The sequence below is a fragment of the Salmo salar genome, chromosome 03, assembly GCF_965601325.2.
Source record: "Salmo salar chromosome 03, fSalSal1, whole genome shotgun sequence".
NCBI classification, from domain to species: domain Eukaryota; kingdom Metazoa; phylum Chordata; class Actinopteri; order Salmoniformes; family Salmonidae; genus Salmo; species Salmo salar.
Window position 1 is genome coordinate 19484772 of NC_138293.1, and position 12164 is coordinate 19496935.

The 12164-nt window shown below is 44.1% G+C and overlaps 1 protein-coding gene across 3 annotated transcripts in view; it reads left to right on the plus strand.

Moving 5' to 3' along the window:
* Positions 1 to 1207: 1207 nt before the first annotated feature.
* The window catches only part of LOC106599578 (thymocyte selection-associated high mobility group box protein TOX), an 81246-nt gene continuing 70289 nt past the window's right edge, over positions 1208 to 12164 (plus strand). For all 3 annotated transcript variants that reach the window (XM_014190867.1, XM_014190869.1, XM_014190870.1), the window contains exon 1: positions 1208 to 1711. In XM_014190867.1, coding sequence (XP_014046342.1) covers positions 1610 to 1711 — 102 coding nt within the window. In that variant the 5' untranslated portion in view covers positions 1208 to 1609. The remainder of the gene's footprint in view (positions 1712 to 12164) is intronic.

Sequence of the window (12164 nt, forward strand, 5' to 3'; positions counted from 1 at the left end):
AGAGGAACTTAAAGCTCTCGACCCGCTCCTGTACAGCCTCGTGGATGTGAATGGAGGCGTGCTGAGCCCTCCGTTTCCTGTAGTCCATGATCCATGATCAGTTCCAACACTTAATGAGGGTGTTGGAGTTGTGCTTGGCCATGCAGTTGTAGGTGAACTGGGAGTACAGGAGGGGACTTTAGTGATTAGGGACATCAGTGACTTTTCTACAAGTAATTTTAGCTCTGTAAGTCATGCAAGTAAGCTACAGTAGGTTTTGTACGAGTGAGAAAGATACCAGGCCTATTCATGTTTTTTGTGCAAGTATTTTTACAAAAAATACATCAAGAATAAACAATATTGGAGCCTCCCGAGTGGCGCAGCGATCTAAGGCACTGCATCGCAGTGTTTGAGGCATCACTACAGACCCGGGTTTGATCCCAGGCTGTGTCACAGCCAACCGCGACTGGGAAACTTATGAGGCGGCGCACAATTGGCCCAGCGTCGTCTGGGTTAGGGGAGGGTTTGGCCTGCTGGGATGTCCTTGTCCCATCGTACACTTGCGACTCCTTGTGGCGGGCTGGGCGCATGCACGCTGACTTCGGTCACCAGTTGTACGGTGTTTCCTCCGACCCATTGGTGTGGCTGGCTTCCGGGTTAAGCGAGAAGCGTGTCAAGAAGCAGTGTGGCCGGCAGGGTTGTGTTTCAGAGGTCGCATGGCTCTCGACCTTTGCCTCTCCCGAGTCAGTACCGGAGTTGCAGCGATGGGACACGGCTGTAACAACCAATTGGATATCACGAAAAAGGGGTAAAAAGTTAACAAGATCACATTTTTTTATGTAATTGAAGGTTTTTCTGTAAACACCATGTTGAGCTGATTGCACTTTTAAGACGCTCCCTTGGCAGCAGCCACATACTATTCTCCCCTTGAAACCAACTGAAAGTCATTTTTTGAAAACAGAATGGGAAAAAAGGCAGAAAAAAAGGCTGTACCTTGCTCTCTATCGTCATCTGTTTTTAGATATATCACCCTAATCATGATAGGACCTTCCGTCGAAGAGGTATTGAGGAGCAAACCAATAGCCTATCCAAACTGAAAACAAATTTACTGCGGCTTGCAACCGACGCAGACGCTGCGTTCCCCATTGCGCCCCCTAGGTGGAGCACGTCGCCATAGCCGCACTCTTACCCCTGCCCCGACTGTAAAGTCCTTTGTATGAATCACAAGTGAACAGGCAATCCTACCATGCCCCATTCGCTTGCAGATGACGGTAGCCGCTGGATAGAAACAACTACTGTCGCTGCAAATGCATCTGTCAGAAAGAGAAAGACGCGCAATAACTTCTTCAACAATAGAGTGATAGCTTACATATTTTGAAAGTTACAACATTTGAACTGCGTTTCCCCGTTTACCAAGTCCGTCGTTCATAGTGCGTTGATAATATAAGTTTTTCTTTCTCCTGAAAAACCGCGAACGCATGTGAGAGCATAATAGTTTGCCATTTTCAGATTCAAACCCTACACTCTTTCCGACTTCGTCCATCAGTCTTTATAGAGCCTTCAACTTTTGAGGAATCGAAAGTAGAAGCCTGAGTGGAAAAGCTTGTGTGGAGATTGATGTTTTACTAAAATGGACGTGAGAGTATATCCACCTCCACCACAGTCTTTATCAGCAACAGATTCTTCCCGATTGGGACCCTTGCAGTATCCCGATTCCCCGTACTGTAATAAGGTGAGTCGCATCTGGACAAGGTTATAGAAACCTAGGTTATTGGTTTCATTGCGCACAATGTTATGGAGATGCGTAAAAACGCTGTTCAGAAAGTGAACTCTGTTTATAGCCGTTACGCATTGCCCAGAAATAAAATGACTTTCTGTCCATTCATTTGAAAGCAGTGATAACAGGAACAAACACTCATGCACAAAATGTATTATTATTTAATATCATATGTTATATAAAAAATGATTGCTTGTTTTATCCTTTGTCCGTACGTATAAACTGGTGATGAACGCAGCGCATCACTGTCAGTGAAGTTGCTTTCAAAGTGCTCAACTTAGTTTTTATCTCCGTCGATGACAACATTGGCTGATGTTTCTATGTGATTGCATCAGTTACAGGTTTTAGGATAGAATAACCATTACAAAAATGCCTTATGTTCAATGCAATCCTATACCTCTGGTTATATGAAGTAGCTGTGCCTCTATTACGCACTGTAACTGAACCCTTGTCTTGTTTATACACATCATCTCACTATAATAAAACCATTGTTATTTAGTCTGCTTTCAAACACACAGTTTAAATTGACTTTCACATTAAGATTGTCTGAAGAAGGCCTGTCCTGCATAATAATACTATTCTCTGTGTGTGTGTGTGTGTGTGTGTGTGTGTGCGTGTGTGTGTGTGTGTGTGTCTGTGTGTGTGTGTGTGTGAGAGAGAGAGAGAGAGAGAGAGAGAGAGAGAGAGAGAGAGAGAGAGAGAGAGAGAGAGAGAGAGACCGTATGGGGGTAGGGATGTTGAAGGGATGGTGGGAGGTTTAGAGCAGAGTGGGGGTTGGGGGTTGTACTATTTCTCCCTATGCCTTTTGATTAACTACTCTGTCTTTTTTATATAAGATCTCATAACTATCTGCAATGAAAATGTAAGAGAGGGAGATAGAGAGAGAGATGGAGGAAGTCCTATAGATATAATCCGAAATATTGAATTGTACTGGTTGAGAAAGTCCATGTAGTGTAAACACTATCCAAGATTTTCCATTTTAGCATTCAGAGTAATGAAATGGGGGGAAGGGAGGTTCATAGAGGTAGAGAGAGAGAGAAAGAGAGAAAGAGATGGACTGACAGAAAAGGAGAGAAAAGAGAAGTGTGCTATATCCAGAGAGAGAGAGAGAAAGAGAGAGGAAAGTGAGAGAATCAGAGGGAATGAGAGAGAGGGTGTGGTAGAGAGAGGGAGGGAGAGAGTGAGGGTGTAGAGCAAGAGAAATACAGACAGAGGGAATGAAAGAGAGTGAGATATAAATCTGTGTGGTAGAGAGAGAGAGAGGGTGAGAGAGAGATGTGATTGTGAGAGGGGAGTGAGGTATGTCCAGTGCAAACAGACAGAGATGGCCTGTGTGCTGCTGTTTGAGGTATCTGTATGTGTGAATACCCAGAGATAGAGGCAGTCCTATACTGACTGCACTGTTATCTGCAACAATTCATCTAATACTTAAAATATTTCTGACCGGGGATCACTGTGACTGCTGCTATGTCTAAGCAGAGGTTTTATTCACCTCTAGTTTAATTCTGAATCATAGTTTGATTCAGGCCCATTTCTCTTGACAGTAGATTGGCTGTTTGATTAGCTATTCTGTCCGACTCCCTCGTCTAAAATATTATTCATGAACATCAGTTCACGATCACTTGCCACTTAGTTGATGCAAAGTAATTGAGGAAAGAGAGAGTGGTCCATAATTTGATGTCTTGTTATGATTATGATACTGTAATGTAATAACATCATCAAATCGTAGTTGCTATGGGAGATGGGGTTGTTTGCTCTTATTTTCTAGAATTGCAGAAAGACTGAATGACACTTCAGAGCTTTTATTGATGGCTGGGTAACTTTTGTTTTTGTGACAGTTTTCATTGATTTCGAGATGGTTGAAGAAATGGGGCTTCATGTAACACTCTACAACGTGCCCTGAGTGCAGCCATTTTGCTTCCTGGTTCTCATCTAAGATGATGAATCTGATATGTCAGTTATGCATTCTTGTCATGGACTTTACTCAGTTGTACTGACACTGTGGTGTCTGTCTGTGTGTTTGTGTGCGTGTGTGTGTGTGTGTCATCGTTCTGTATGAGTGTGAGTGTTTGTATCATTGCTCTGTGTGTGTGCGTGTGTGTGTCCGTTCTGTATGAGTGTGAGTGTTTGTATCATTGCTCTGTGTGTGTGTGTGTGTGTGTGTGTGTGTGTGTGTGTGTGTGTGTGTGTGTGTGTGTGTGTGTGTGTGTGTGTGTGTGTGTGTGTGTGTGTCATCGTTCTGTATGAGTGTGAGTGTTTGTATCATTGCTCTGTGTGTGTGCGTGTGTGTGTCATCGTTCTGTATGAGTGTGAGTATTTGTATCATTGCTCTGTGTGTGTACGTGTGTGTCATCTCTCTACGTGTGTGTCTGTGCGTTTGTCTTAGCCTCAGGCATTTTAAATTAAGTCCAAATTACTGAGCTCTTTGGTGGTCCTGGAACTCTGAGGGGCTCTGGGAAGTCGACCCCGACATTAATACTCTGTCCTTTGTGTTTACTAACCAAGCACACACAGCGCCACAGACCTGGGTTCAAATACTATTTGATATCTTTGAGCGTTTGCTCTAGCTTGCTTGGAGTGCCAGATGGGCAGTGTTTACAGTTGTGGGACTATTCTATTGGTCCATTAAGCAAGGCAAGTTCAGTCGAGCACAGATAAAGTATTTGACATGATTTCAAATTGTATTTGAACCCAGGTCTGCACAGCACAGTCCTAGAACAGGCAGGGAGCACAGGAGCACAGCAGTTAGGCTCATTGTCAGCCTCATCCACAGAGAGCTGGCTCACGTTTTGAATATAATCTGCATCTATATTTACATTTCTGGTCCATTTATGGCATTGACATTTCTCATCCTACCTACAGAGAGAATGTTGAGCTCCTAGTATCTGTCAAGCATAGTAATCTTTGTAAGGCAACTTACTGATTGACGAAGGACAATAGTTCCAGACCTCCTTGTTTAACTTGCTATGAAAATGGATTTCTACTTGTTTTGTTTTTTTGGCATATTTTTGACAATGATCCAAAACACACAATCAAGTCTACATGAAAATGGTTAAAAAGCAACACATTTGAAGTTTTAGAATGGCCTAGTCAAAGTCCAGACCTAATCCCAATTGAGATGTTGTGGCAGGACTTGAAACGAGCAGTTCATGCTTGAAAACCCACAAGTGTTGCTGAGTTAAAGCAGTTCTGCATGCAAGAGTGGGCCAAAATTCATCCACAGCGATGTGAGAGACTGATCAACAACTACAATAAGCATTTGGTTGCAGTCATTGCAGCTAAAGGTGGCACAACAACCAGTTATTGAGTGTAATGGGGCAATTACTTTTTCACACAAGGGAACTGGTTGTTGCATAACTTTGTTAATTAAATAAATAAAATAAGTATCCATTTTTTTGTTTTTGTAAACTCAGGTATGTAATATTAGGTTTTGGTTGAAGATCTTCAGTAACAAAAATATCAGAAAGGGGACAAATTCTCTTTCACGGCACTGTACATCGCTGTGGCAGCAGTAGTCTCTGATTCAATTAAGTTATACTACAGTAACATTCCAGGGTTTTTCCTGACTCAAAAAAGGACTTAGGTGGTGCCTCAGTTTCCTATGCAGGAGAAACCTTACATTTCATTTACACTTACCTGGAGGCACTGCCTAAGATGTGTGTTCTAAATGTGTTGAGAGGAAGATGAATGTAAACCCGACTACATGCCTAGATATCAATCTGGTTTGTTCTTTTCACTACTTCAAAGCAATGCTGTAAATCTGCCAATCACAGAATCCAGATCCCAACTAAGATATATTTACTGTACAACATGGATACATTCACAAGATAACACTGTCGTCTTTTGTGAACAGTAAATTGCTGTATGAATGTTACTTTGTGATTCATAAGCATGTTATAAAGCTTCAGAAGCCTGTTATAAACCTTTATTAAGGCTTCATAAGCTGTGACATTACACTGAGGGATATCTACCTGGTTATGACTAGAGTCAACAGCTTATGTCAACAACAAACTCAAGTGTGTGGCTCCACGTACTATGGACAGATTCTAATCCACACATTGTTGAAATGTGCCTTTGTCTTTAGGCAATGACATTGACAGAGATTAGAAACATCAACAACATTTCATACGTCAGAATGCTTGACTACTAACTCCAACTGTACATGTAGCCCAGTTAGTCTTCTTTATGTTGTTTTCCATAGTCATCAGTTTGTAGACTCCTATGGTTGGGTCAATCCTCAAACAGACCTTTGGTTGTAAGGCTGAAAGGGATTGAATGATCTTCACCAACCCGTGAACTAAAAACCCTGCCCAGGGATGCACAGTGGTTTTAAAGGAGGCATTGTAGGCACACATTTAAAGTAAGACAGCAGTTGTCTTTGAGGGAATCCTCCTCAGTCCTAGGCAATATTCATAAAGCATATCAGGGTAGAAGTGCTGATCTAGGATCAGTGTTGCATTTTAGATCATAATGAATAAGATTATATGGACAGGGGGAACCTGATCCTAGATCAGCACTCTTACTTTGAGACGCCTCATGAACACGGGTCATGGAGTAGCCTATCCCTCTCGGTTGATACATTCTCCTTCCAGAGAGACATCATGGACTGTAACATACTCTGTTTCACGGAATCATGGCTCTCTCCGGATATACTGTCCCCGTCCATACAGCAAGCTGGGTTCTCAGTTCATCGCGCAGACAGGAATAAAGAACTCTCCGGGAAGAAGAAAGGTGGTGGTGTATGTTTCATGATTAACTGCTCATGGTGTGATTGTGATAACGTACAGAAACTCAAGTCCTTTTGTTCACCCGACCTAGAATATCTCACAATCAAATGCCGACCGTATTACCTCCCAAGATAATTCTCTTCAGTTATAGTCACAGCCATGTATATTCCTCCTCAAGCTGATACCCTCAAGGAGCTACACTGGACTTTGTGAAAACTGGAAACCACATATCCTGAGGCAGCATTTATTGCAGCTGGGGATTTTAACAAAGCAAATTTGAGGAAAACGCTACCGAAGTTCTATCAACACATTGACTGTAGTACTCGCGCTGCTAAAACGCTCGATCACTGCTACCCCCCCTTCCGGGATGCCTACAAGGCCCTCCCCCACCCTTCCTCAGGGCAAATCAGTTCACGACTCCATTTTGCTCCTCCCTTCCAATAGGTATAAACTCAAACAGGAAATACCCGTGCTAAGGTCTATGCAACACTGGTCTGACCAATTGGAATCCATGCTTCAAGATTGTTTTGAGTATTCACGGACACGGTGACTGAGTTCATCAGGAAATGTATACGCGATGTTGTTCCCACTGTGACTAAAACCTACCCAAACCAGAAACCGTGGCTAGACGGCAGCATTCGCAAAAAACTGAAAGAGCAAACCCCCGTATTTAACCATGGCAAGGTGACTGGGAATATGGTCGAATACAAACAGTGTAGTTATCAAACAGGCATAACGTCAGTACAGAGACAAAGTGGAGTTGTAATTCAACGGCTCAGACACCAGACGTATGTGGCAGGGTCTACAGACAATCACAGACTACAAAGGGAAAACCAGCCACGTCACGGACACCAACGTCTTGCTCCAGGACAAGCTAAACACCTTCTTCACCCGCTCCCAAGGACTGTGGGCTCTCTTTCTCCGTGGCCAACGTGAGTAAAACATTTAAACGTGTTAACCCTCACTAGGCTGCCGGCCCAGACGGGATCCCTAGTCGTGTCCTCAGAGCATGCGCAGACCAGCTGGCTGGAGTGTTTACGGACATATTAAATCTTTCCCTATCCCAGTCTGCTGTCCCTACTTGCTTCAAGATGTCCACCATTCTTCCTGTAACCACGAAAGCAAAGGTAACTGACCTCAATGACTATCGCCCCATAGCACTCACTTATGTCATCATGAAGTGCTTTGAGAGGCTAGTTAAGGATCATATCACCTCCACCTTACCTGACTCCCTAGACCCACTTCAGTTTGCTTACCGCCCCAACAGATCCACAGACGATGCAATCGCCATCGCACTGCACACTGCCCTATCCCATTTGAACAAAGACGAATACCTATGTAAGAATGCTGTTCGTTGACTATAGCTCAGCCTTCAAAATAGTACCCTCCAAGCTCATCATTAAGCTTGGGGCCTTGGGTCTAAACCCCGCCCTGTGCAACTGGGTCCTGGACTTCCTGACAGGCCGCCCCCAGGTGGTGAAGGTAGGAAACAACACCTCCACTTCACTGATCCACAAGGGTATGTGCTCAGCCCCCTGCTGTACTGCCTGTTCACCCATGACTGTGTGGCCACGCACGCCTCCAACTCAATCATCAAGTTTGCAGACGACACAACAGTAGTAGACAGCCTACAGGGAGGAGGTGAGAGCCCTGACGGAGTGGTGCCAGGAAAATAACCTCTCCCTCAACATCAACAAAACAAAAGAGCTGATCGTGGACTTCAGGAGACAGCAGAGGGAGCAAAAGCCCCTATCCACATCGACAGGACGAAAATACTTTTGTATACACCCACAATAACATCTGCTAAATATATGTATGTGACCAATATAATTTGATTTGATATTTGCAGGGTTTATGCAAGTAACATGTGTTGTATGTTAAAGTCTTTAGTCACACCATCTCAATCAAACCTGGGTTGTATAGCTCCACATATGTAATCAACATGCATGTTGTGTTGGTTGCTAAGCACTGTAAGTGTAAGTGCAATGCTCTCACTTAACCTACACTGGGTGCTATGCATACTATTCACACTTAAGTAATGGTACAGAATCCACACATGACAAAAAGCCCACTATGGCTGCTCCTTCTGCGTAGATGCTTTTCCTGTCTACTAACATCATGAGGAATGCTTGATATCAGGTCAACTCTGACACATAATTACTTCACGTTACTTTCCTGAATGTAGTATGCTTCGAAAGTGTTTATTTATTTATTACCATCATTCAATCCATAGGATATACTAGAATAGAAAATAAAATGAGCCTGGATACATAAGTCTTGTGCCTGGTTATATAGTATTATATAGTCTTCTTCTCTCTCGCAATTCAATTTCAATTTAAAGGCTTTATTGGCATTGGAAACAAATGTTTACATTGCCAAAGCAAGTGAAATAGATAATAAACAAAAGTCAAATAAACAATCAGAAATGAACAGTAAACATTACTCTCACAAGTTTCAAAAGATTAGAGACATTTCTCTCTCTCTCTCTGTCTCTCTCTGTCTTTCTCTGTCTCTTTGTGTGTTTGTCTCTCTCTCTCTCTCTCTCTGTCTCTCTCTGTCTTTCTCTGTCTCTTTGTGTGTTTGTCTCTCTCTCTCTCTTTGTCTGTCTGTCTCTCTATCTCTCTCTCGGTCTCATTGTCTGTCTGTCTGTCTGTCTGTCTGTCTGTCTGTCTGTCTGTCTGTCTGTCTGTCTGTCTGTCTGTCTGTCTGTCTGTCTGTCTGTCTGTCTGTCTGTCTGTCTGTCTGTCTGTCTGTCTGTCTGTCTGTCTGTCTCTCTCTATCTCTCTCTCTATCTCTCTCTCTATCTCTCTCGCTATCTCTCTCTTTCACTCTCTCTCAACGAGCTACCACAGAGCAGAGCATGAGGCTCACTATGCTGAGGGCTTCCTAAAAAGCCGGGCCTAATTGCGTCTGAATTCGTGCTTGCTGGTAACAATAGCAGGGACGCTGTGTGTCCCTGTGCTGCGGCCAGCGGTCCACGGTTCACTGGGCGCTGTCGAAAGGCATGGGCCCTCTGATTGACAGTTTCAGCCCAACAGCAATGAAGGATTTAATTGCGCATCATGTGTGCCTATCGACAGATAGAGAAACTCAGAGGGCTGGCTATGATGGTACTATGGTGCTACTGTAAACACACACACACACACACACACACACACACACACACACACACACACACACACACACACACACACACACACACACACACACACACACACACACACACACACACACACACACACACACAGTTTGCTATCAGAAGTTGATCTGATTCTGATTAGTCATTAAGATTAAAAAGGACATGATTCATATCAGAGGTTATTGGGTTGTTTATCCATATCCGTTTGTGGCTTGCCGTATTGCTGAGTTTTTCCACTAAGCATTACAATAGGAAGACAGCCTGTTTCTGATTGTTGTTTGATGATTGACTCATGGAACAACATGCCATAGAATGGAACTGAGCTGAATCATCACCTGATGATGTCATGCCAGGTTAGATGCGGATTTGGGATGTTATGAATTTCTCATGTTTTGAAGCTAGAATCCTTAGTTGCTACATCCATTTTTGATTCTTGAAGAATATAACATATGAATGCCTCATCAGTGGTTCCATTTCTCCAGGCTCATTCCCCAGCTTTTTACTAAAAGAGAGGCGTGTGACTGCCGTAGCACTCACTTCTGTCATAATGAAGTGGTTTGAGAGGCTAGTTAAGGATCATATCACCTCCACCTTACCTGACACCCTAGACCCACTTCAATTTGCCTACCGCCCAATAGATCTACAGATGATGCTATCGCCATCGCACTGCCCTATCGCACCTGGACAAGAGCAATACCTACGTCAGAATGCAGTTCATTGACTATAGTTCAGCCTTCAACACCATAGTACCCTCTAAGCTCATCATTAAGCTTGGGGCCCTGGGTCTAAACCCCGCCCTGTGCAACTGGGTCCTTGACTTCTTGACGGGCTGCCCCCAGGTGGTGAAGGTAGGAAACAACATCTCCACATCGCTGATCCTCAACACTGGGGCCCCACAAGGGTGCGTGCTCAGTCCCCTCCTATACTCCCTGTTCACCCATGACTGTGTGGCCACGCACGCCTCCAACTCAATCATCAAGTTTGCAGACGACACAACAGTAGTAGGCCTGATTACCAGCAATGACGAGACAACCTACAGGGAGGAGGTGAGGGCCCTGGGGGAGTGGTGCCAGGAAAATAACCTCGGCCTCAACGTCAACAAAATGAAGGTGCTGATCGTGGACTTCAGGAAACAGCAGAGGGAACATGCCTCTATCCACATCAACAGGACAGCAGTGAAGAAGGTGGAAAGCTTCAAGTTCCTCAGTGTACACATCACTGACAGTCTGAAATGGTCCACCCACACAGACACTGTGGTGAAGAAGGCACAACAGCGCCTCTTCAACCTCAGGAAGCTGAAGAAATTAGGCTTGGCCCCTAAGACCCTCAGAAACGTTTACAGATGCACAATTGAGTGCCTCCTGTCAGGCTGTATCACCACCAGGTATGGTAACTGCGCCGCCCGCAACTGCAGGGCTCTCCAGAGGGTAGTGAGGTCTGCACAATGCATCACCGGAGACACACTGCCTGCCCTCCAGGACACCTACAGCACCCGATGTCACAGGAAGGCCAAAAGATCGCCAAGGACATCAACCACCCGAAGCCACCGCCTGTTCACCCCACTATCATCCAGAAGGCGAGGTCAGTACAGGTGTATCAAAGCTGGGACCGAGAGACTGAAAAACAGCTTTTATCTCTAGGCCATCAGACTGTTAAAAAGCCATCGCTAGCCGGCGACCACCCGGTTACTCAACCCTGCACCTTAGACGGCTGCTGCCCCGTGTACATAGACATTGAATCACTGGCCACTTTGATAATGGAACACTAGTCACTTTAATAATGTTACAAACTGCTTTACTCATCTCATATGTACAGTTGAAGTCGGAAGTTTACATACACCTTAGCCAAATATATTTAAACTCAGTTTTTCACAATTCCTGACGATTAATCCTCGTAAAAATTCCCATGTCTTAGGTCAGTTAGGATCACCACTTAATTTTAAGAATGTGAAATGTCAGAATAATAGTAGAGAGAATGATTTATTCCAGCTTTTATTTCTTTCATCACTTTCCCAGTGGGTCAGAAGTTTACATGCACTCAATTAGTATTTGGTAGCATTGCCTTTAAATTGTTTAACTTGGGTCAAACGTTTCGGGTAGCCTTCCACAAGCTTCCCACAATAAGTTGGGTGAATTTTGGCCCATTCCTCCTGACAGAGCTGGTGTAACTGAGTCAGGTTTGTTGGCCTCCTTGCTTGCACATGCTTTTTTAGTTCTGCCCACAAATTGTCTATAGGATTGAGGTCAAGGTTTTGTGATGGCCACTCCGATACCTTGACTTTGTTGTCCTTAAGGCATTTTGCGACAACTTTAGAAGTATGCTTGGGGTCATTGTCCATTTGGAAGACCCATTTGCGATCAAGCTTAAACTTCCTGACTGATGTCTTGAGATGTTGCTTCAATATATCCACATCATTTCCCCTCCTTATGATGCCACCTATTTTGTGAAGTGCACCACTCCCTCCTGCAGCAAAGCACCCCCACAACATGATGCTGCCACCCCCGTGTTTCATGGTTGGGATGGTGTTCTTGTGCTTGCAAGC